The sequence below is a fragment of the Xenopus laevis genome, chromosome 7S (genome assembly GCF_017654675.1).
Source record: "Xenopus laevis strain J_2021 chromosome 7S, Xenopus_laevis_v10.1, whole genome shotgun sequence".
Taxonomy (NCBI): domain Eukaryota; kingdom Metazoa; phylum Chordata; class Amphibia; order Anura; family Pipidae; genus Xenopus; species Xenopus laevis.
The window spans coordinates 44,030,743-44,058,146 of record NC_054384.1 but is presented as its reverse complement, the minus strand read 5'-3'; the positions used below and the strand labels follow the sequence as shown (position 1 = coordinate 44,058,146).

Below are 27,404 nucleotides of genomic sequence, written 5' to 3'. Positions count from 1 at the left end.
ACCCTACCTAGCCTGCACCTTTGGTTGGGGATAATACTTTTGGCCAACACTTGCCCGTCAAAGGGCAATTTCAGCTTTATTAGGAAAAATGTGATAAAACAAAACATGGCCCTAAAACTCTCATAGATGTGTTCAAATTTTCATAACCAGCAACATTTTGTAAAATGGACATGGTAATTAGGGGTGTGGCCATAAAACGGGCGTGGTCAATACATTATCGCCATGCTGGCCGCAGCTGATGTTTTGGTCCCTCTTTACTTTTTTTTATGTACGGAGATATGTAAATATAGCATATACTTGGACGCTCGAAAGTTAATAGTCCATATAAGTTAGTTAATGGTTTTCACATACTGAACTACACTAGGGATTAGATTTTCGATTACAACTTTAATTTATTCTCTAGTAGGGGCTGCCTGTAGGGCAGAATCAGGGAAAAGCTAACGCCTGTCTCTTGAAAACGAGGCCATTACGTAGGGTAATGTTAACCAATTGGATGAGCGTAGCTCTAAAGTACGGAAGTCGGGTTGTTATAGGCTGTCTGCATGCAGTTGTGACAGGTGACCAGAAGTATCTGCGAAAAGGAAGGAAGTGTGCGGTAATTATGGAGAGGCCTCCAGTTCAACACGGAGCTGTTTGTGGTCCGTGGGACATGAAAGACCGCCTAGGAACAGGAGGTTTCGGAAATGTATGCTTGTATCAGAATCGGGTGCGTAAGAACAAAGACTGATATATTCATGGGCATAAGGAGTTAGAAAAAAAAAGTTAGAAAAACAATAATTGCCTAAGAAGGACAATGGTATGGAAGTTTAGGGCAGTACATGGAAAAAGAGGCTGCTGTCTTTTAAGACAAAGGGTATAGTATTCGTTGGAAAGAGAACGAATGCAAGCCTTGGCCATTTTACGATATTGAAAGATGAGACCACTGAAGTAAGCAACAGGCATCTGCGTTTAAACTGGTTCCTTACGTCGTAAATGTTTGCGTTTCTAATGGCAAAAGTGCGATAGAGGATGCAGTAATCTGTGGAAGCTGGCTGGGATTTGTTAAAAAATAAATCTTGGCTGAAGCTCACTACTTGTAGAAGAAGCTACCCGGCAAAGCGCAGAAGCAGCATCCTGCCAGTACACATCAAACATTGAGTGGGCATAAACAATGGCATCGTGGTCTCCTGCACCTGCCTATCTGCCCTCATACAAAATTAGATATTAGGGACTAGCGGGTGCATTCAGAAAGCACTGCCATTTACTTGTATTGTTTAAGTTATTTGACTTGAGCACGTTTCTATCACCATTACATTGTTGTCCATTGTTGCTCTCTTCAGCTTTGGTGCAAGTGAAAATACATCCCATTACACTCTAAAACCACAAGCCATGTTTAAAATCTCATTTGTGTGAATGTTCAGCGATGCAATTTAAAATAAGTTGCTGGTAAATATTACATCACTCATTATAGCAAAGCAAAGGTTATCGTTAACACCTGCTCTGGAGTTTTATTTTTGGGGCACAAAACACTTTGTGATTATGAAATTATCCGACACTACATGTGTTGGCAAATTCCATTTGTCGGCAAATGTTGCGACGAAGTCTTTGAGGTCTGAAATTGGCCAAGGACACAGAGAATGAACATTTTAGTGGCTAATGTTCAGAATGGTCTTTGTTAGCACATTTTTGTGCTAACAAAACATATTAAATTCCCCCTTCGGTTCACATGCAAATTCAAGTCAGATAATGCTACCTGTATGTTTTGAGTGGCCCTGCAAGCCATAGTTTGCATCATATATGCAAGTGCTTTTCCCTGACTGCACTTGGGTAAAATGGAGATCTGTACCAGGCATTGGACTGAAAGAAGAATCTTTGTTACACACCGTTTAACGTAAGTACTCTCATATTGTTTTGGTGGCGAGTCTCCTGTTTCTGGGCTGCCAGCACTCTTCATGTGTAGAGGAAGCAAGGGATACCACCTCCTACTGTACAGTGCTGTAGACTATGTTTTTGCTTTATAAATGTATGTATGAAGACCACATTTAAACAGTTTGAAGTCCAGCTGCACATAAATAATTCTCAAAGTAAATGCATTGCATGGACCAGCACTTCCCATGTATAAAAAAAACACATTTCTTTAATGTTCACCACCATTAGATGTCAGTATCACCTTAATAAGAAACGTTTTGTGATAAATTCCATGTGATCCATAATAAAGTCCAGTGATTATAGATTAAATAGTGTCGAGTTGCTAAATAGATCTCGCCTTGTAAAGTAAAAGATACAATTATAAGTTATAATTTTTATAATGGTACATCAAAAAATAATGACATCTTCAGTGAATAAATGTAGATCACGATCATACTGATAAAATATGGCTAGCTTAAACTGATATTGACATATTCATATAAAAAATAGGTGCCAGTATCAGTGAAAAGAAGCTGCACGAGAAATATAAAAGCTAAAAGCTCACCAAAGCCGCCCCCAGGCCAGCGAAAATTAGTAACAGCGACCCTCCGACATCATTAAATCATCTTCCTGAGTTGTTTCAGTAACGCTGGGCTGGGGGTGGCACAATCACTCCATTGACTGGAGTCTTGTTTTCATTTGTAATTAGCCTATGGAGGAATTGCGCCCTTAGAAGCTTATATTTTGCGTGCAGCTTCTTTTCACTGATACCAGGTTCCTATTTTTATAGGCATGTGTCGGTATCACTTTATTGTTCTAAAAACAACTTAAAATTGACTGGCCATTGAGACCCCTAGGGACTACACAGTCCAGTTCAGGGTCATATTTAGCTTCTGCCCAATGACATGCAACTGCTGTTGTGAATTATTATTTTTTTTTTTTTTATCCTTATCCTATTTGTGCGCCGGTCAGGATTTAGAGCAGTTCGTGTACCCAGTGCATGCCTATTCTCTCCTTCAACTGCTTGCTCTGTTTGCCATAATATAAATACCCACATTGGCATTTTATTATGTATATCACCATGCCCATGGTGCATGTCTGTTTGTGTTTTATTTGAGTGCACGCACTCCAAGTTCGTTAATAAATTTTGACTGCTTAATTACAGTCGTTTTGTGTCTGCTTGGAGGAGGTAAGTCCACTACTGCCTCCTCTGATTACTAAGTTTTGGTTTTTAAACTCGTTTATATCCTTTTATTCTTTTGGCGCCTCTGTTCTTTTTATACAATACTAAGTCCACCCTGGGTGGAGGGTTGATACCCTTTTTCTATCTACAGAGAGCGACTTCTTAATCCTGAGTGGGGTCAGGACAATCTTCCCTCCTGCCTTTACAGTGGTTGCCTATTGGTAACCTTGGTTTGCGAGTATATGTTATCTACTCTTATTTCATTATCCCTTACCAATACATATTACACTATTGGGGCTCTTGGTGTTCCTTTTGTTTACATTCAAGACTTTGCAAGGGACCCCTCCTCTGGATCTCTCTCCCATGTTATGTCCGACTTTTTCCCAACTTTTCTGCTTTCAAAAGATCTCTTAAAGTGGTTGTTCACCTTTAGATTAACTTTTAATATGATGTAGTGAGTGATAAAATTTGCAATTGGGTTTAATTTTTTATTATTGGTGGTTTTTGAGTTATTTAGCTTTTTAATCAGCAGCTCTTCAATTTGCAACTTAGCCAATCTTGTAACTAGGGTCCAAATTACCCTAGCAACCATGCATTGGTTTGCATAAGAGGCTGGAATATGAATAGGAGAGGGCCTGAATAGAAAGATCAGTAATAAAAAGTAACGAACCATACATTTGTAGCCTTACAGAGCATTTGTTTTTTAGAAGGGAGTTGGCTACGCCCATTTGAAAGCAGCAAAGAGTCAGAAGAAAAAGGCAAATAACTATAAAACTATAAAAAATAAATAATGAAAACCAAATGAGAAGTTGCATAGAACTGGCCATTCTATAACATAATAAAAGTTACCTTAAAGGTGAACCACCCCTTTAAAACATACCTTTTTTTAGTGAAGCTTAGCTCATTCTGCTTAACTACCAAAACGTAATACCACATACTACATCTCTCACCCACTTTATTCTCATCTTGCCCACGCCACACCTTGTCTCATTCCCTTCCCTTTATATTGTAAGCTCTTGCACAGGGCCTTCCTCACCTTTTGTACCAGTATTGGTTGTGATGTATGTTCTACGTATGTAATTCATGTGATTTAGTTGTATGAAGGCATTTACTTTACAGTGCTGTGATCTATAAACACATGGTGATGATGATGATAATAATAATAATGGAAATTGCTTTGAGTAAAGAACCAGTGAGTGAGACTATCGCTATGTTTATAACAGCAATCCTGTGAAAAACTGTGTAGTATTTTTATCAGTACACCCATGGAGCCAAATCTGTTACGAAAAATTTAAATTTCTAGCTTTCAACTTGTAATGGGATCATGTTAGAGTGGAGTGTATGTAATACCAGCAGATAAGCACTATACAATCCCCTTTGTCAGCTGGTCTAATAACCAACTGGGAATCAAATTGTAGAGTATTTTAATTGCTGCCCTCTTATTGTTAGATTAAAATAAATCTCTCTAATTCAATAATAACCCGCACTGGACATCAAAACTGCACTGCATATTTTAATGAGGCTTTTACAGTGCTAAAGGGGAAAACTTACTCTCCTATGAATCTATACCCCATTTACTGTGGCTTAAAACCTTGTTGACACTCACAGCTGCTGACTGGCATTGCTTGCAGCCACATCCAAGTTTATCAACAAGGAATGTTATATAAGGTTCTTCTCCATTATGAATTTGCCCAACACAGTCCCATTAAGGACATAGCAGTCCCATTAAGCATATACAGTAAGTGGATTACATTTCCTTATATTTATCAAAATTGAGTCTCTTCTTCTATTTAACCGCCCAGCTTTTCATTTTTCAAGATCCTGCTGCAAGGATGCCACATTCTGCTGTATGTCATCTGCAATCACTGAAACATTACTTACATTACCTGCTCCTAATTCATTAATGAACAAATTAAATGAACGTGGACCCAATACAGAAACCTGTGGGACCCCACTAACAACCTCAGTTCAAGTAGTGAATGTACGACCACCCCTCTGTACACAATCCTTAAGCCAGCCCATATACAAACAGCATTACAAAGACCAACAGACCTTCCTTTAAAAAGCATTCATTTATAGAATAACGAATAAAATGCTTTAACACAATCCAAGTAGAGTACTGGAACCCTTCTGTCCAACATCTTACAAAGCTCATCATAAAAAGCGATCAAATTTTCTTATATGACCTATCCTTCATAAAGCCATGCTGAATCCTACTCATAATGTTGTTAACCAGGACAAACCTTAACACATCTTCAAATAGCTTGCCAACCACAGATCTTATTTGCAGGCCTGTAAAATCAATTCGGCAATCTTCAAATATTGTGATTACATCAACTTTCCACCATCCATAGATACAATATCAGAGGTCTGGCTAAAACTGAACTAAACTTTACTAAGGGTGTATTCCATTTGGCCCTGGTGCCTTGTTCACATTAATTTTGAATAAATGTCATGTACTATATCCTTTGTCAGCCACTGACATGATTAAGCTGAGCCATGCCACTGTTGGTGGGTCTTGAAACTCTGCCTCCTCCATTGTATGCACTAAAGAAAATAACTGATAATAAATAAATGAGTCTTTCCCATCAGTCTTGCTTTGCTCTTCTTTCCTCATAAATGCCTTCTTCTGACTTGAGCCCCATAGGGTGTCCCTTAACATGCTTATATTTACTTTAAAGGAATGAATTGAGAACAAAAATTTACTTAAGGGAAATGAGTTGAGAACAATAAGGATTTAATATTTTAAGTGTCAACCATGTGTTTCTGTGTTTTTAACAGAAGACATAACGCCCCAATATATGCTCTAAATTTACTAAGGAACTAAATTTTGCTTTTCTGAAATTCAGGGGCAGATTTATCAAAATTTTATTTTAGAGCTTAATAAATAAAAACTCACCCACATTCTATTTATTCCTATGGTACTTTTTGAACTGCATTTATTAATGGGTGAAAGTTAGAAGCATTTGATAAACACAATTCTAAAAATCCCATAGGAATGAATATAATATAGGTAAAAGATCCAACATAGACTGCCTTGCAGACTATCCCAAGATGTTACTCTACTATGCATTTGCAAGCCTGCCGAGTAATGATTCGGAAACTGAGTGTCATTACTTTTTCCCTGGCCACTGCAGTACGGAACATCAGCCATGGAAAATGTAATTTTTAAATTGTTTAATGCGAAACATATTGCCCTTTTCTTGTTGATTTAACATTTAGTACGATGTATAGAGTGACTGAGACAATCTACAACTGGTTTTCATTTCTTATTATTTGTGGTTTTTGAGTCATTCAGCTTTTTAGTCCGCAGTTCTCCAGTTTGCAGTTTCAGCAATCTGGTTGATATGGCCCAAACTATTCTAGCAACCAGGAACAATAAGATTTAGGCAAGGAAGAGCCTGAGAGGCAGAACAACTGCTCAAGTGAATTTATTTATGTTTCACACGTGTGAAACATAAATAAATTCACTTGAGCAGTTGTTCTGCCTCTCAGGCTCTTCCTTGCCTAAATCTTATTGTTCCAGTTTGAAGTGTACCCAGGTGGAGGTACTTAACAAGGATTGAAGCCGACGAATTGTATGCAGTAGGGTCACAGGTAACAGTCACCAGACTGATTTTATTCTAGCAACCAATGCATTGATTTGAATAAGAGCCTGGAGTATGAATAGGAGAGGGGCTAATAGAAAGATGAGTACGGTAATAGACAGTAGCAATACATTTTTATAGCCTTATAGAACATTTGTTTTTTTTTTTAGAATGGATAAGTGACCCCCATTTGAAAGCTGGAAGTGTCAGACGCAAACAGAAAATAATTCACAAATTATAAAAAACAAACAATAAAGACCTATTGAAAAGTTGTTTAAAATCGGCTACTCTATAACAACATACTAAAAATTAAGGTGAACCACCCCTTTTAAACTTAAAATGCATAGCACACAAAGGTCTAATGTTCATATATAAAAACCATGCTGATCTGCTGTTATGCCACCAGACTCGGTATAGCTTTTAAAGTGATACTGACACTAAACATTTTCTTTTCAAAATATTAATGTACATTAAAAGTTACCTATAGGTAATTTTGATCATTTTTTGCTGATCGTTCTGCTTTTGTAAGTGATTGTCACTTGAAGTTCCTAAACCTGACTGTTTTGCCAACCTGACTGTCCCTTCTTAAACTGTCAGAATTTCTAAAGCTAACGGACTTCTGCAGAAATATGGCAGCCCCCTTATACAGGAACATGGGGATAAGAAAGGTAATGTAAAAGCATCAGGCAAATACTTTTATGGCAAAGTTATAAATAGCATTCAAAGACAATGTTATGATAGATAATAAAAAGGTTATTTTCTGATGTCAGTATCTCTTTAAGGTTAGTATAGTGAAAATTGCTAATATCGTGACCTCATTCTCTTGGCAAGTTGTGCTTCTGTTTAACTCTCCTCTGAAGAGTGACAGAATGAGATCAAATGCCATTTTAGAGCTTCGTAAAACTCGCCCATTCTATTTATTCCTATGGTACTTTTTTTGAACTGTATTTATTAATGGGTGAAAGAAGCATTTGATAAACAAAATATCTAAAAATCCCAGAGGAATGAATATAATGTGGGTGAGTTTTTATTTATTAACCTCTAAACTCACATTTTGATAAATCTGGCTCTTCGTGTCTTTATTGTACGACTGTAATTTAGCTTTTCTCGACTAAAATTGAGAATAATAAGCATTGATATAACATTATGGTTAGTATTACACAAGGTTTTGCTCGCACACATAATATATTTTGTCTGCTAAAAATACAGTTGGCAGCTCTTGGTTTGTGGAAGAAGAAGCTAAGATCCCCTAGTTATAGGGGAGCATGCTCAACCATGTATTTGACCTTCATTCTGGTTTGGAGAGGATGCAGCAGTGGGTATGGAAGACTTTATTTTTCATGTGGCGCAACAAACTTATTGTAACATATCAACTTAATTTGAAGAAAGACCTGTCAATCAAACTCATCATTTTCATCTAAATGAATTCTGCCTAACTACTAGATGAACCAGAGAAAGGAGAAAAACCCAACCCGAAGCCTCTTCAGTTTTCCTTAGAGGGGTAACAAATTCCTTCCTCCCCCATGATGCCAATCAGACTGATCCTTTTTTGCCAACCATTTATTTCAACTCTGTATTTTGCTCTTGATAAAAAGTCATCCAACCATTTCTGGAACCTCTCTGATATATCTGTTGGTTCAGCTGTTTCATAGAGATTTTTCCATAACTTTATGCATTCATAAACTTATACATTTAATAACGGGACCTGCTTGCAACTTGTGTTTTTGCAACCAGCTGTTCTCTCTGTTATTTATGATAGAAATATCAATAATTCTCCCCCTGTTATAGCAAGATAACCTACCATCTATAGAACTTCTCACTGGCTCACCCTCAATGCCTAGTTTAAAATCTCCTCCAACCTTCTAGTACTTCTTTACTGCAAAACAGCTTTATTATCGCCATTTAGATGCTGCAAGTCCTTGGCAAGGAGCCTGTAGCCAAAAATCAGCCAGTTCTATTCAAACCCAAAACCATCCTGCCTGCAAAAACTCTTGGCTAAGCATTCATTTCTCTAAGCGTCTTGTGCTACTGTTAATATGTATGAGATAAGTACCACATCCCAAAGTTGAGCACCAGACTATCAACAGACAGTTTGTCATTAGGTCATTGCAATAGATTATATTATACATATTTCTAATCATTGAATTCCTTATTACTACAACCTACCTGTTCTCGCTCCTGACCCTATTTGTACTAGAACAGTTGCCCCTCAATATAATCTGAAAGTTTTCTTGCTCCATATATGCCAACTCACAGCGGTCTTCCTGAATGTCTTCACCCAAAATGACAAATCTGTTGTGGATTAGGTGTGGACAAACCATACTTCTGCCCTTGTATCACTCTTCTTTTCCTTTCTAACTCTTCTTGGATGTCCCCTTGGTGAGAAAAATATTTTTTTTGTCCAGCGTTGTTATTATTATTATTATTATTAACATATATGTAAAACATATTCATAGTAATATTTAACATGCCAACATGTTCAGACATTATACAAGAAATGGGTATATACATTAAACATGCAGCAACACACAACAGGATCTTCATTTTCATTATGCCTGTGTCACCCAATGTAGAAGATTTAACAGTAAGCAAACGTTTATTTGTGGATTGCAGTTTGTGAAGGTTAACTTCCACTTTAAATACTATGACTGTTCGCACAACTGCATTAATCATAATTAAATTGCTTTAATTTTCATTTTATTATTTAAAAGACTTCATAAATTACTCTTTCTAGTCTTGTTGGCTCACTTTCAGAGAGAATTGGTCTCTGTTCAGTGTGGGAAAATTATAATACATAGCTGGGGTAAAGACTATGCTTGCAGGGGGTGCGACTGCAATTTGGCCTGCAGCCCCATAGATCTTACAGGGGATATTTCCACATGATGTTCTAAATGATCAAGCTATATACACGTTTTCGGGAGATGTTTCTGGCCGTGATGCAAGTTTTGCTGCAGGGCCCAAGTGTACTGGCTCCACTGCTCTAATGTCAGTGTTGTAACCCTAACATTACATGTCGTGTGTGCTAATTGATTTTTAGTTTTGATAAATATATTTTGGGGAAATATTTGATAATATTCACAGAGGAAAAAAAAATATTCTGTTTATTTTGTCACTTACTGTTTCTCCTCTCTCTGTAGGAAACAGGAGAGCTGAAAGCCATCAAATCTTGTAGGCTGGAGTTGAGTGTGAAAAACAAAGAAAGATGGTGTCAAGAAATTCAGATAATGAAGAGGTTTGTTCTTGAGCTCATACCAAACAACTGTTTTCTTCTATGTTTAGGTTTTGCTGATGTTTATGTCCCACAGTGGTAATGTATTGTATTCTGAAGGCCTCTGAATACCCCAGTAATTACCCCACTTAGAATCAGTGCAGATGTACAGTGAGCGAACTTGACACAATTTGTTTTCATAAGGTACGCAGTACCACTCCATGCTGTGTAATAATTATTTAGCATTGTGTTGGATTTTATATTATGGTTAACTATATAATTAGTTATATTAAGGTTCTCCACAGTACCATTCACAATAATATAAACAGTATATGGTCCATCTCCAGATTTTTCATGAAGATAATAAAAATGCTGTGGTTTTTTTTTTTTTGCAGAGCTAATAAGAGCTATTTTCGTGCATAATGATATATTTTTAATTGTTCTGTATAGATGATAAAAAAAAATTGCAGGCTCTTGTTCCTGGATGAAGAGTGTCATTTAAGGTCCTCAGTTCTATGATACCATACTTCCTTAATGTCCGCCCTATCCTAGCTTCTTGTAATATAATTATTAACTACAAATGTTGCGGGAGGTGATAAGACCTTGCAGTCACCTGCAATGAGACAGTAGAGGTCATTTTCAACCCTGGGGGGTGCGCAAGTGAAAACACACAAAGGGTTATTGAAAACACCCAGGGTTATTACTCGCTGCATGGAGTGCTGGATTACAAATCTGGCATTTGTGCAGAGATTGGCGTCTAGATGCAGCCCAGCCCTTTCCTTTCTGCCTGCCTGTGTGCAGCTGATAAGTACAGGGCCCAGATGCGGGCTGCAACTCATCAGCTCCCTAACTTGTGTATGCAAATCCTGCATGCATCCCCCCTCATCTCCCTGTTTAGAATCGAGCATGGCCTAACACAGGCAATGCTCTAGATGCACTTTGCACACTACATGGTACAATAGTTACAAAATTTGCACCTGTACATTGACTTTGAGAGGAGAAAAGGGTAGGCATGCTGACTGTAGTTAAAGGGGACCTGTCACCCTAAGAAATAATTCTAAATTATTTTCTATAATGTTAGTTAAGTAAAATAAAACAATTGCAATGACGGCAAGCAGGCAAGAGCCATTTTGTAGACACTGTTATTAAGACTAGTTGTGTATCAACCCGAAAATCTTGTGTCAATGGTGGTACCCATACACAGTGCCCTACACAATTATAAAGCGTTAGGAGGGAGGGGGAATGTTGGGAGTGCAGTGATATCTCGGAAGTGCTGAATGGAAAGTGAAAGTAATTGACTGACCCACCTCTATGCCTCAGGCATAGAGGCGGGGCAGGTAATATGTGATTGACAGCTCAGATATTTAAACACCTTTATAATAGGTATGGATATTTTTAAGAAAAAAAGTATTTGGGTTCCAGGTTTAATTTTCATATGACTTTTATTATACTGCTTTTTATGTGTAGGTGATGGGTCCCCTTTAAGTAATGATCTAAACAACCAAAAGCATTTATGCCATACTAGGTAAAAGATCCAACATGGACTGCCTTGCAGACTATCCCAAAATGTTACTCTACTATGCATTTGCAAGCCTGCAGAGTAATGACACAGAGTGTCATTACTTTTTCCCTGGCCACTGCATTTTTTCCCTCAAAGGTACGGAACATCAGCCATGGAAAATGTAATTTTTAAATTGTTTAATGCAAAACATATTGTCCCTCCTAAAGTTAACTTTTCTTGTCATTTAAAGGAGTTGTTCACTGTTGATTTAACATTTTAAGCTCCCCATAGACGCAACGATTCTTCTTGCCGAACGACCGATTTTAGGGAAGCCCGACCAATCCTTCGAAATTATAGTGCGGTTAGTGGGATTCGAACGATCATACATCTTACGATTTTTCGGCCGACATCTGTCAGGAAATTGATCGGCCAGGTCAAAAAATCTTTGCTGGTGCAATCTATCTATGTTTGCAGGGCCAAGCAGGCAGCTCCCCTTTGTTTTCCTGGCAAATTGGTCTTTTTAGTTGATGGTAAATTCGTAGGATCGTACGATTGTTCTGAGAAGATCGTGGTCTCACGATCAGGATCTGTTTTTTTAAAAAATCTCAACATCTATGGCCAGCTTAAGTATGATGTATAGAGTGACTGAGACAATCTACAACTGGTTTTCATTTCTTATTATTTGTGTTTTTTGAGTTATTTAGCTTTTTAGTCAGTTCTCTAGTTTGCAGTTTCAGCAATCTGGTTGATATGACCCAAATTATTCTAGCAACCATGCATTGATTTGAATAAGAGCCTGGAGTATGAATAAGAGAGGTTAATAGAAAGATGGGTAACACTCTATAACAACATACTAAAAATTAAGGTGAACCACCCCTTTAAACTTAAAATGCATAGCACACAAAGGTCGAATGTTCATATATAAAAAACATGCTGATATGCTGTTATGCCACCAGACTCGGTATAGCTTTTAAAGTGATACTGACACTAAACATTTTCTTTTCAAAATATTAATGTACATTAAAAGTTACCTATAGGTAATGTTGATCATTTTTTGCTGATCGTTCTGCTTTTGTAAGTAATTGTCACTTGAATTCCTAAACCTGACTGTTTTGCCAACCTGACTGTCCCTTCTTAAACTGTCAGAGTTTCTAAAGCTAACGGACTTCTGCACAAATATGGCAGCCCCCTTATACAGGAACATGGGGATAAGAAAGGTAACGTAAAAGCATCAGGCAAATACTTTTATGGCAAAGTTATAAATGGCATTCAAAGACAATGTTATGATAGATAATAAAAAGGTTATTTTCTGATGTCTCTTTAAGGCTAGTATAGTGAAAACTGCTAATATCGTGACCTCATTCTCTTGGCAAGTTGTGCTTCTGTTTGACTCTCCTCTGAAGAGTGACAGCATGGGATCCTCAAAGCAACTCTCAAAAGATCTGAAAACAAAGATTGTTTCACGAGTATTATGGTTTAGGGGAAGGCTACAAAAAGCTATCTTAGAGGTTTAAACTGTCCGTTTCAACTGTAAGGAATGTAATCAGGAAATGGAAGGCCACAGGCACAGTTGCTGTAAAACTCACATCTGGCAGGCCAAGAAAAATACAGGAGTGGTATATGCAGAGAATTGTGAGTGGTTACAGACAACCCAAAAGATCACCTCCAAAGACTTGCAATCTTGCTGCAGATGGTGTATCTATACCGTTATACAATTCAGCACAATTAGCACAAAGAACATCTGTATCTGTAGGGCAGGGGTCAGCAACATTTACTATCAAAAGAGCCATTTTGCCCCTCTCCCACTAAAGAAAAATAGTCTGGAGCCGCAAAACATAACACAGCTTATAAACTTTTTTAACCTTTTTTTAATTTTAACTGTTACAACAACAGAATACAACAAACAGAAGTGCAGTGTGTACATGCAGGGCTACTTTGAAATAAATTAAACACTGAATAGCCCTATTAAATGCTAGTGTTCTCATCTGTTTAATGTGACTTCTGTTTCTGAAGATCCTTGCTGATCGTCTCTCTCTTGTCTTGAGTGTGTGACCGCTGACAGGCAAAGCCGCAAGACTGAGCCGCAGCAAGCAGGATGAAGAGCCGCATGCGGCTCTAGAGCCACAGGTTCCCTACCTCTGCTGTAGGGGTATGAGAAAATAAGCCCTTTCTGCACTCGCCACAAACACTGTTGCTTGTTGTATGTAAAAGCTCATTTAGACAAGCCACAGTCATTTTGAAACAAATTGCTTTGGACTGATAAGACAAAAATGTAGTTATTTGGTCATAACAAAAAGCGCTTTGCATGGCACTGCATTCCAAGAAAACACCTGCTACCTAGTGCTTTGTGGCTAGTTCAGGCACTGGGGCCCTTGTTAAAGTCGAGGGTTGGATGAATTCAACTCAATATCAACAAATTCTTCAGGATAATGTTCAAGCATCAGTAACAAAATTGAAGTTATGCAGGGGTTGGATATTTCAACAAGACAATGACCCTAAACACACTTCGAAATATACAAAGGCCTTTATACAGAGGGAGAAGTACAGTATTCTGGAATGGCCGTCACAGTTCCCTGACTTGCATATCATCACAAATCTATGGGATGATTTGATGCAGGTTGTCCATGCTCGGCAGCCATCAAATTTAACTGAACTGGAGAGATTATGTATGGACGAATGGTAAAAAATTCCACCATCCAGAATCCAGACACTTATCAAAGGCTATAGGAGGTGTCTAGAGGCTTTAACCAGGGCCACCATCAGGGGGGTACAACTGGCCCGGGCCTGAAGGGGGGCCTGGCTGTGCTACACTTTTCGAAAGAGCCGGGCCACCCTGACAGTGCTGAAGCTGCTTCGCCCTTCCGAAGTCCCGACCGTAGAAAAGCTGAACAGCCGAAGCGGTGAAAAGACCCGAAGTCACAAAAGCAGCCCAATTTAAGTCCTGAAGCGGCAAAAACACCCGAAGTCCCGAATGGAGGCGAAGTTGAAGTACAAGTTCAATTCTACTGAACACCGATGTGTGTTTTTATTTTATTTTTTTTGTAATACCTTGGCCACCAATGTATTATTTTAATGCTCTATACTCTAAATATTTAACTTATAGGGGGGCCCTGGACACCAACTTTTTAAAAAAACCTTTTATTGGGGCCCTGGTGCCACAGTTTTTTTTTTTAAACTTCTAAAAAGTTATTGATGGTCAGGGCCCCCTTATAACTTGTGTGTGGGGGGGGGTTACCTTTTTTAGTGCTGTGGTGTGGAGTGGGCGAGATCAGGGGTGGGCGGGGCCCAGGGGGCCATGAAAATTTTGTTGTACTTGACCTGTGATTTCTAATGGCGGCCCTGGCTGTAACATTTGCAAAAGGAGGCTCAACTAAGTATTGATGTAATATACACAGTAAGGGCAGATTTATCAAAATGTGAGAGGGAGCTTTATCTGTGGCAAACTCTAATTTCACATTTTGATCTGCCCCATAGTCTTGGATCATTATCGTTGTTGCCTCTGAAATACTAATTGATTAACATCAGTAACATTAAACAGAATAAAGTACTTGGTTGCTTAAAAATACAGTAGAACCCCGAATTTATGTCCCCGTATTTAACGATTTCCCACATTTTGTTTTCTTGCCTGTGTGTTTTTTTTTTCTTTTCCTGTTTTGTTTTCCTGGGTATTGCGTTGCTTGCACCTTGCCAAGCACTATATTTTTAAACCCCTTACTTTGAGATTTAAGGCTCCTGAAACTTGAGAAGCTCATCAGAAGCCTCTCTGTCCTTTGATTGTGTCTGTAGGGGTCCTGTGCAGTCAAAAGTGACTGTCTGCTGTGTAAGGACCTGGAGCCAGAAGGAGGAATCGCTGGAAAAGGAGACAATCAGAAGGGTCGAGCTCTGGTGTGGAAGGACCATGTCCCATGCTGCAGATGGCCGAAATCTCGGCCGAATCCCGAACCGATTCCTGGGTGCATTGGTGCATCCCTACTTTGGATATACACCAAAAGTCTTGGATCATCACTGTTCCCTTCAGATATGCTTCACCTTGGATTTTGTAGACTTATTTTAAATATAGTATCTGTGTCCTTTTATCTTAAAATTCCTTATACACCCTCAAATCTGTTTGGCCAGTTATACACTCTTTTGTTCTCATAATCTTTCAAACTTTTGACTGTCTTGAGAGTTTTGTTGATAAACAGTGTCAACTTAGAAATAGACATTTACTTAGACATTTATGAGTATACTCTGAAAACTGATTTGTGTTCGCACTAAATCTGACACACAAGTTCTGGATGCATACAAAGAAGGAGGATACTCCCCTCAGTAGTGGTGGAGGTTTCAGCCCAGTGTGGTCCTAGCCTAGTCTCCTTTCTTGCATATTTACCTGCAGTGTACAATATGATTATAAGAAATATTGTGAAAAACCTTGCTATTTACAGGTCAGAACAGGTCTGGATAAAGAGTCTGGATAAAGATTTGTAACTAGAAATACTGAGTTATTGTCTAATATTTTATTTAACAAAGTTTTACGTCTATTTTAATAATAAAGAAATGGACGTAGATGGGACTCCTGTAGTATTAGCTGTCTCAGTATAATTTGTTGTATAACCCATTATTACCCTACCCAGAAATGGTCGACCATCAAAAATAATTCCATCTGCAAGGCATCTAATAGTTTGAGAGGTTACACAAAATACTGAGCGAAAGTAAGTGAATACTGATTCACTTACTTTTGCCACGCGCATAAATCTTGTTGAATATTTTTTTTAATAAATACATGATCAAATATAATTGTGTGTTTCATTTGTTTACCTAGGCTTTCTTCATCTACTTTTAGGACTTAGTATTTGAAAATCGGGTTCACAAACTTTCAACCACAACTGTATGGCATTTCCAGCGATATTTATTTTTAGGGTTTTGTTCTCCTTTAATGAGTGCCATAGTCATGTTTTGTGCTTCCACTGAAAAAAAAATGCCATTGTTCAGTAGTAACATGTAATTATAAGTTTAGGCTGCATTAGTTCAAAATAGTTCTTAGAAAACACTGCCATGAACTGTATATCAGGACCTTAGGTTTAAACTACAAAAATACCTGTATATTTTAACCCCTTTATTTTCAAATTAGGTTAAATCATCCAAATGTTGTGAAAGCTTGTGACGTTCCACCGGAGATGGACTTCCTTGTTAATGATGTCCCTCACCTAGCCATGGAATACTGCGCTGGCGGAGATTTGCGAAAGGTGAGCGGAAATTATAGCATTTTATCTCTAGCACTGATAATACTGAAACCCATGTAAAGTCTAATTGTTACATTTTTTTTTTATTGTTGGTTCAGCTTTTAAGACACCTCGTTCATCATGTTAACAGCATATGGTTGGGTCTGTTGCAATTGTACAGTACAACACTCTGGTAGGTTAGATAACCTACCATAGTTCCTTGGTATATGATTCTGCACAGATTGGTGTAGTGTAACATTTTTTAACCAGTAAATACACACTATCCCCTTCCAATTATAGCCCTGTCCCAGAGCATGTTAAAGGAGAAGGAAAGCGTAAACCTAAATCTGGGTGCATGGAAAGACATACTGAATGCTGTTTAATATTGTTCCTAAATCGCTCCACTTTAAAGTCATTGAGTAGTTCAAAATCCCCACTTTCTGTTGCCTACCACATCGCAGTGGGCACTAAAGGTATTTAACAAGCAAATAATTCACTTAGGGAGGGATTATAATGCAAGTATTAATTTATTATAGTGGCAGATAAGATTCTTCGTTTAATGCCACCGTAAATTTTAAAGAGGCTGTCTGACTTCCTGAAGCTTTCCACTTTCTCTAGGTTTTAAGACACCTGTCCACATCCAGAAGATGAAGTCTCTTTCCCACCTAATCTTTAGGATGGTTGAAGAAGCTGGGCAGGATAATGTATTGTGACAGGTGAAACTTCGGAATTATGTTGTCACGTGTTCTGAGGATCACTTTGTCATGGAGGAATTTAATTTTTGATTTGTTGGAAGACAGGGCATAAAGTTATCCAACTGAGATGGCTAAGAGAAAAACTGTTTTCAGCATGAGAATTTTTGTCCAAGGGTTCAAAAGGTGTTTCCATTAAGGTATTTACGTTTAAGGACAGGTCCCAAGGAGGGACTATTTCCTGTTATCCTGAGGAAGAATCCTGACAAAGGCCTGCAAAACATTTTGATCAGGGGATAAGAGACCCATTGTTATTCTGCGTAGGTTGATATTTCCGATGTCTGACCTTTGAGAGTAGAGGTGTTTAGATTAGCCTCCAATCCTTATTGGAGGAATTCAACTATGACCACTTCAGATATGTTAAAGGAGATTCCGTACTTGTTTGAGCCCCATTTGGAGAATTTATCTCATATATTGTGGTATTTAGCAGAAGTAGAATATTTATTGGATGCTACTAGAGTTCTTTTATAGTGAATGTTTATTGTGCCTTCCTCTTGACCTTCCTCTCCTTTGCCCACTGCCATGTGAAAGGTACAGGAAAACTAGAATACCACTTGTGAGTAATTTGTAGTGGTCTGTGATGTCACAGGAAGTGATGTAACGAAGTGAGGGCAGACTGTGTGCATGCTGGGAAAGAGGAGAAAAGCTGCTATAATGAAATGGCGGGACCTCGGGCACCATGATAAAGAGGCAAAGTGACTATTCTTGATCTTCAGTACAAAAATGTTACGATACAGTACCATTTTTTAAGTTACTAGTGTACGCAGATTAAATAGGTTAGGAGTCTAAAAAAGGGTGATACTGGTCCTTTCATTATAAATAAAAACAGACTGCAATGATTTGCAAATCATTTAACCCTTTAAGTGCCAGCAGAATTTCACATTTTGGTTACGCGAAATGCCAGCCGTTTTTGAAACATTTTGTGCTCTCTCACTTTAGGGGCATTTTCTGAGGGGAAACCTATAGTTTACCTAGGAAAACTATACATTGTTTTTTTCGGTAGAAACTGAGCTTTCTAAATCTGCCTGAGTTTTCATGTATTTCCACCTGTGCAAAAAAATTTGTAGTGCTAAATACCAAAAAAAAAAAGAAAAATTACCATTTTTCTTCGTATATCAATTTATACCAGAAAAATATTTCATTTTACGGATGAAAATCCAACTGATTTGGAAAGCCTTATGTCTCTCGAACGTGCCAATACCAGATATGTATAGTTTTAGGGAGATTTAGGACTTCTGTACCTCAAAAACTCCCGGCAGTATATTGCCGAATTTTGAAAGCACTAAGGCAGAAAACGGCATGCTTTAGATTCCAAGGCAAAAACTCCTGAAACCGTAGGTTTACCCCAGAAAACCATACATTTTTGAAAAGTACACATTCTGCCGATTACAAAATGGGTAACTATGTCTCTCTTCTCCCAACTACCAAACATAAAAGCTTGTCTGAACATAGCGGTTCTTCAAAAAAAAATTCAAAATTCTGAAAAATCATTTCAAAGGTTTTATTTTGCTGCTCCGCATATCCCAAACTATATTAGGTACCAAGAAAAAGCACCTGAAATATGATTGCCAGGGGTCCACTGAACAGTTTGATACCCATTATGCATAGGTTTACCAAAGTATCTGGCATTTAGAGACACCAATATGAAGTTAGCACATCCAAATTGATCAGGACTTTACTTCAGCTACTGAGAAATCAACACATTGACTGCATTTTTTTTGGGGTAAAAACACAAATATATGTTTACCCCCCAAACCCATATATTTTTGGAAAGTACACATTCTACCGAATCTAAAATGGGTACCCATGCCTTTCTGCTCCAAACTACCGAGTCGCAAGGCTTTCCCAAAATTGTCGGTTTTGGTGAAATATGTGAAAATTGCCTCAAACCTTCAACTTCCCAGCACCATATCACCCATGTATCATTATGCACTAAGAAAAAGCACCCTAAATATGATTGCCATGGTTCCTCTGAACATTTTGGTGGCCATTGTTCATAGGTTTACCAAAGTATCTGGCATTTAGAGGCCCCAAAATGAAGTTAGCGCATACAAACAGTCCCGTGGGTAACTTCAGCTAATGAAAAATCAACACATTGACTGCATTTTTGTGGGGTAAAAACACAGAAATATATGTTTACCCCCAAAACCCATATATTTTTGGAAAGTACACATTCTACCGAATCTAAAATGGGTACCCATGCCTTTCTGCTCCAAACTACTGAGTCGCAAGGCTTTCCCACAATTGTCGGTTTTGGTGAAATATGTGAAAATTGCATCAAAGCTTCAACTTCCCAGCACCATATCACCCATGTATCATTATGCACTAAGAAAAAGCACCCTAAATATGATTGCCATGGTTCCTCTGAACATTTTGGTGGCCATTGTTCATAGGTTTACCAAAGTATCTGGCATTTAGAGGCCCCAAAATGAAGTTAGCGCATACAAACAGTCCCGTGGGTAACTTCAGCTAATGAAAAATCAACACATTGACTGCATTTTTGTGGGGTAAAAACACAGAAATATATGTTTACCCCCAAAACCCATATATTTTTGGAAAGTACACATTCTACCGAATCTAAAATGGGTACCCATGCCTTTCTGCTCCAAACTACTGAGTCGCAAGGCTTTCCCACAATTGTCGGTTTTGGTGAAATATGTGAAAATTGCCTCAAACCTTCAACTTCTCAGCACCATATCACCCATGTATCGTTATGCACCAAGAAAAAGCACCCTAAATATGATTGCCAGGGTTCCTCCAAACAGTTTGGTGGCCATTGTTCATAGGTTTACCAAAGTATCTGGCATTTAGAGGCCCCAAAATGAAGTTAGCGCATACAAACAGTCCCGTGGGTAACTTCAGCTAATGAAAAATCAACACATTGACTGCATTTTTGTGGGGTAAAAACACAGAAATATATGTTTACCCCCAAAACCCATATATTTTTGGAAAGTACACATTCTACCGAATCTAAAATGGGTACCCATGCCTTTCTGCTCCAAACTACTGAGTCGCAAGGCTTTCCAACAATTGTCGGTTTTGGTGAAATATCTGAAAATTGCCTCAAAGCTTCAACTTCTCAGCACCATATCACCCATGTATCGTTACGCACCAAGATAAAGCACCCTAAATATGATTGCCAGGGTTCCTCCAAACAGTTTGGTGGCCATTGTTCCTAGGTTTACCAAAGTATCTGGCATTTAGAGGCCCCAAAATGAAGTTAGCGCATACAAACAGTCCCGTGGGTAACTTCAGCTAATGAAAAATCAACACATTGACTGCATTTTTGTGGGGTAAAAACACAGAAATATATGTTTACCCCCAAAACCCATATATTTTTGGAAAGTACACATTCTACCGAATCTAAAATGGGTACCCATGCCTTTTTGCTCCAAACTACTGAGTCGCAAGGCTTTCCCACAATTGTCGGTTTTGGTGAAATATCTGAAAATTGCCTCAAAGCTTCAACTTCTCAGCACCATATCGCCCATGTATCGTTACGCACCAAGATAAAGCACCCTAAATATGATTGCCAGGGTTCCTCCAAACAGTTTGGTGGCCATTGTTCATAGGTTTACCAAAGTATCTGGCATTTAGAGGCCCCAAAATGAAGTTAGCGCATACAAACAGTCCCGTGGGTAACTTCAGCTAATGAAAAATCAACACATTGACTGCATTTTTGTGGGGTAAAAACACAGAAATATATGTTTACCCCCCAAACCAATATATTTTTGGAAAGTACACATTCTACCGAATCTAAAATGGGTACCCATGCCGTTCTGCTCCAAACTACTGAGTTGCAAGGCTTTCCCACAATTGTCGGTTTTGGTGAAATATCTGAAAATTGCCTCAAAGCTTCAACTTCTCAGCACCATATCACCCATGTATCGTTACGCACCAAGAAAAAGCACCCTAAATATGATTGCCAGGGTTCCTCCAAACAGTTTGGTGGCCATTGTTCATAGGTTTACCAAAGTATCTGGCATTTAGAGGCCTCAAAATGAAGTTAGCGCAGACAAATAGTCCTGTAGGTAACTTCATCTAATGAGAAATCAACACATTGACTGCATTTTTGTGGGGTAAAAACACAGAAATATATGTTTACCCCCCAAACCCATATATTTTTGGAAAGTACACATTCTACTGAATCTAAAATGGGTACCCATGCCTTTCTGCTCCAAACTACTGAGTCGCAAGGCTTTCCCAAAGTTGTCAGTTTTGGTGAAATATCTGAAAATTGCCTCAAAGCTTCAACTTCCCAGCACTATATCACCCATGTATCATTACGTACTAAGAAAAAGCACCCTAAATATGATTGCCAGGGTTCCTCTGAACATTTTGGTGGCCATTGTTCATAAGTTTACCAAAGTATCTGGCATTTAGAGGCCCCAAAATGAAGTTAGCACATACAAACAGTTCCGTGGGTAACTTCAGCTAATGAAAAATCAACACATTGACTGCATTTTTGTGGGGTAAAAACACAGAAATATATGTTTGCCCCCCAAAACCCATATAGTTTTGGAAAGTACACATTCTACCGAATCTAAAATGGGTACCCATGCCTTTCTGCTCCAAACTACTGAGTCGCAAGGCTTTGCCAAATTTTGCGGTTTTGGTGAAATATCTGGAAATTGCCTCAAAGCTTCAACTTTCCAGCATCGTATTGTCCATGTATCATTACCAGCATAAAGCATCCTAAATATAAACATAGGGGTCTACTAAACAGTTTGATGCCCAATGTGCATAGATATACCAAACTTTGTGGCGCACAGAGACCCCCAAATGACAATATGTATAGACATTTTCACGGCTGACGCGCTTGCTGCTTCAATATAACCACCTGGTGTGTGTATTATGCGACATTAGACCACCTAACAGTACAGAGACCCCAGAAAACCATATATTTTCAGAAAGTACACATTCTGACGAATCCAATATGGGTAAATAAGTGTTTCTACTGCAAACTGCCAAACTGCAAAGCAATGCTGAAAATAACAGTTTTTATCAAATTTCAGAAAATCGTCACAAAGCTTGAATTCTACCCCATTATATGCCACACATTTCGTAACTTATCGGCATAAAACATCCTAAATATGAACGCCAGGGGTCTACTGAACACTTTGATGCCCAATATGCATAGATATACCAAACTATGTGGCGCACAGAGACCCCCAAATGACAATAGTGTATATACATTTTCACGGCTGACGCGCTGGCTGCTGCAATATAAGCACCTGGTGTGTGTATTATGCAACATTAGACCCCCCTAACAGTACAGAGACCCCAGAAAACCATATATTTTCAGAAAGTACACATTCTGACGAATCCAATATGGGTAAATAAGTGTTTCTACTGCAAACTGCCAAACTGCAAAGCAATGCTGAACATAACGGTTTTTATCAAATTTCTGAAAATCGTCACAAAGCTTGAATTTTACCCCATTATATGCCACACATTTCGTAACGTATCAGCATAAAACATCCTAAATATGAACGCCAGGGGTCTACTGAACACTTTGATGCCCAATATGCATAGATATACCAAACTATGTGGCGCACAGAGACCCCCAAATAACAATAGTGTATATACATTTTCACGGCTGACGCGCTGGCTGCTTCAATATGAGCACCTGGTGTGTGTATTATGCGACATTAGACCCCCTAACAGTACAGAGACCCCAGAAAACCATATATTTTCAGAAAGTACACATTCTGACGAATCCAATATGGGTAAATAAGTGTTTCTACTGCAAACTGCCAAACTGCAAAGCAATGCTGAACATAACTGTTTTTATCAAATTTCGGAAAATCGTCACAAAGCTTGAATTCTACCCCATTATATGCCACACATTTCATAACTTATCAGCATAAAACATCCTAAATATGAACGCCAGGGGTCTACTGAACACTTTGATGCCCAGTATGCATAGATATACCAAACTATGTGGCGCACAGAGACCCCCAAATGACAATAGTGTATATACATTTTCACGGCTGATGCGCTGGCTGCTGCAATATAAGCACCTGGTGTGTGTATTATGCAACATTAGACCCCCCTAACAGCACAGAGACTCCAGAAAACCATATATTTTCAGAAAGTACACATTCTGACGAATCCAATATGGGTAAATAAGTGTTTCTACTGCAAACTGCCAAACTGCAAAGCAATGCTGAACATAACGGTTTTTATCAAATTTCTGAAAATCGTCACAAAGCTTGAATTTTACCCCATTATATGCCACACATTTCGTAACGTATCAGCATAAAACATCCTAAATATGAACGCCAGGGGTCTACTGAACACTTTGATGCCCAATATGCATAGATATACCAAACTATGTGGCGCACAGAGACCCCCAAATAACAATAGTGTATATACATTTTCACGGCTGACGCGCTGGCTGCTGCAATATGAGCACCTGGTGTGTGTATTATGCGACATTAGACCCCCCTAACAGTACACAGACCCCAGAAAACCATATATTTTCAGAAAGTACACTTTCTGACGAATCCAATATGGGTAAATAAGTGTTTCTACTGCAAACTGCCAAACTGCAAAGCAATGCTGAACATAACGGTTTTTATCAAATTTCGGAAAATCGTCACAAAGCTTGAATTCTACCCCATTATATGCCACACATTTCGTAACTTATCAGCATAAAACATCCTAAATATGAACGCCAGGGGTCTACTGAACACTTTGATGCCCAGTATGCATAGATATACCAAACTATGTGGCGCACAGAGACCCCCAAATGGATATATAGTAGAAAAAATTTACAAGGCAAAACAAAATAAGGCAGTAAAGAGTGAAATGCAAAAAAAATCCAATAAAACCACAAAAATCAATGTTTTTTTTTCCAGACTAGTGTTATCGGCCGTCAGAATCACAGTTTGAATATTTTAGCTGGGCCAAACAGGTTATACGGCTAGAAACAAGTGAACACAACATACGCAGAGCTAAAAATTCAATAAAATGGCTAAAAATGCACCAAAATACCCAAAATTGCAATATAATCACCGAAATAACATACAAAAGGTATTGCACAGTACGGTTAGCGAATACGCTATTCGTAATGGCAATAAAACATTTTTTTCAGCCAAAAAAAGAAACGATGCGATAAGAAAAAAAAAAAAAAGCCACAATGCCATGTATGTGCGTGTGTACAAATGGTAAATTACATATTATGTGCGCGTGTGCACGTGTGTGTAAGTGCAGTGAGTGTAAGTGACCCCCCCAATCCCCAAAAATGTATGTGTAAGTGTGAATCTAAGTGTGTATTACTGTAATAAGTGTGTGTTGGTGTGTTTGTGTGTGCAATTGTTGCACTAACCTGAAAAAGTCGCTGGAGACTGTTGCACACGATCAGGAAGAGCCTCTGGAAGAGATCTGCGACGTCATCTGTGTCCCTGTGCTGTGGGGGCGGAGATCTCCGGCGCGGTGTAGGCTGCAGCAGCAGGACACGTAAGTAACACGTGCCTGCTGCTGTTTTTGGGCCCCTGGGCGATCGCGCCCCAGGGGCCACTCGATCCCCTGCTCTGCTCGTTGCCTAGGGGCAGGGGATCGTGAAGGAGCGGAGCGAGCGGCTCTAACAGCCGCTCCTCCGCTCGCAAACCCGGAAGTGCTGCAGAACGTAGAATCTACGATCTGTGGCACTTTGGTCCTTTGATCCACAGAACGTAGATTCTACGTTCTGTGGCACTTAAAGGGTTAAACAGTATAGTTAGTTGTGAGTGGTACAAAAACAACATATCAAATTCTGGAACTGAGAAATGGTATTGTTTTTCTGAAAAATGTGTGCTTCTTTTGAATTTCTTGGCAGCAAAAAGTTTCTTTCTGAAACACTGCATGGGCAAATATACAATTTAAGAATAATTAATAAATAATTCAATTTCATTATAATTGACATAATTTAAGAATAACACTCTTCAATGTAAAACTAAGAATTTGGGGCATTTTATAATCTAGAGTACATATAATCTATGGAAACTGATTTAAGTGAAGGCCAAATCATTCCATTATCTTTTTACTAACATATTACACAGTGATTCAACTTTTTTGGAAATGGGGTTGTATATTTTGCCTCATCACCAGGGCTTTTTAATCTTATGTAGAAGGGGTTGTGGAAATAACAGACTCCAAAAACAGAATGCAGAATCTGTGCTGCAAGGTTTATTCACACATGTTTCGAGCTGAATGGCTCTTTTTCAAGTGTTAACTGGTGCACATGTTACACAGAACTTAAATCCATATAACTCCACCCACTCCTGACAAGATAGGTTGCCACTAATTAGAAAATAGGGGTCACTGCAATGGGGTTTTCTTGCCTGACCTCACTTTACTGTACAATGAGTAGTGCAAAAAATGTTGTTAAAGTCCTTACAAGTCCATAATTACACTTGTCCCCTTGTATTGCTGAATGCTGACAAAAGAAACCAATTGGCTGCAAAGTTGACTGTTTTTAAATAAAACAACCAAACATGTATTCTACATTGTCATATAGCATAAAAGTGAAAATCATACCTGCCTATGTAGCGACACTGCCCTCTATTTCTTACAATTCAGGAATTCAGAAACTGTAGAGAATTGTATTTCTATTCTAATTCAAACTATAGGGCAGCAGCTTCACTTTCTCCCTGAAAAAGACATACATTAGAGTTAGTCAATAAATAAAACCAATATGTTACAACATAGAACCTTATAAAATAATCCTAATCCACAGTGGTTCTTTTTGAAGTAGTAATTTCCTGATATCACCCCTCTCTGTGGTGTCTCAACTACCTCTAACACTAACCATTTTAACTGGGACACATAGTGTTTATTTAACTCAAAGTGATGAGAAACTGGGGTGTCAGATGCTGTCTTGCTGAAAATTACGAATATCACCCTTATTTTCTTTTATTCCTTCGTCAACTTTTTGGATGGTCTGACCCACATATACTATCCCACAAGGTCAGGGGTGGGTGAAGTTATATGGATTTAAGTTCTGTGTAACATGTGCACCAGTTAACACTTGAAAAAGAGCCATTCAGCAAGAAACATGTGTCAATAAACCTTGCAGCACAGATTCTGCGGTTTTTGGAGCCTGTTTATTAAGTAGTGGTGATCAAAACATGATTGCAAAGAAAAAAATACCTATAATTTCTATGCAAATACAGGCAAATTTTTATGCAACAGAAACTTATAACTGCTCAATAGCAGTGTAAGTTTAAGGGCGGGGGCACACAAAGCCACTGGGGGAGATTAGTCGCCCAGCGACAAACCGTTTCTTCTTCGGGTGACTAATCGCCACGAATTGCCTCCCCGCCGGCTAGAATCTAAATGCTGGCGGGATGGCACTCGGAGCGCTTCGTTTTCCGTAGTGGTCCAAAGTTTCCTCACGAAACCGGCGGGAAGTCAGTTCGGGGAGATTAGTCGCCGGGTGTCTAAATCTCCCTGAATCTCCACGTGTGTCTCTGCCCTAGAGGTAATTTGTGGCCTAGTACATTAGGCAGCACCCTGCTTCAGGCAGCAGTCTTGCATTGCAATACCGGTTAGTGAATCTTCAGTTCTGTTTGGGGCTACAGGCTATAACAAGTAACTTTCCAGGAATTGTTTTACATTGTCTCAAGATACATTTCTAGTAGCAGCTTTTAGGTAGTCTAGCCAGATAGTAACTCCCACTGAGTATCCCAGCTGCATTGCTTTCTGTAACATGTTGTTTTACTCAGTACTATGAAAAGGGGCACAGAACTGGAAAATTGCAATCCAGAATCCACAACGCTTATCTCAGCCACCAGACCTCACTGCAGAAAGTCTCTCCAGCATCTCCTTTCCAGAAGGCATACCTAATTTCTCTTGACCTCTCTGCAAACTGCTTCCTGGTCAAGGGACCTCACAGGCCCACCCATCTGAGCCATCAGCTTCCATAACTATCAGGACCTTTTTCACATTTGCTGGCCATTCAGGCACCCCCAGAAGTGGGGGGAGGAATATGGGGACACATTCCATCTTGAGAGTCCATCAGCATAGACCATAGTGTTTCTTCTTGTGATGCTGTACAGTAAACTTATCGCAAGGCTAGTCTTCACCTCTGCAATTTCCTG

General features: G+C 38.8%; 1 protein-coding gene across 1 annotated transcript in view; it reads left to right on the top strand.

Annotated features, from left to right (window-relative positions):
- The first annotated feature begins 543 nt into the window (after positions 1 to 543).
- chuk.S (component of inhibitor of nuclear factor kappa B kinase complex S homeolog) overlaps positions 544 to 27,404 on the top strand; it is a 132,475-nt gene continuing 105,614 nt past the window's right edge. The window contains 3 exon segments of the mRNA NM_001092658.1: positions 544 to 706; positions 9,795 to 9,889; positions 16,477 to 16,591. Of these exon segments, the coding sequence (NP_001086127.1) occupies positions 602 to 706; positions 9,795 to 9,889; positions 16,477 to 16,591 (315 nt within the window). The 5' untranslated portion in view covers positions 544 to 601.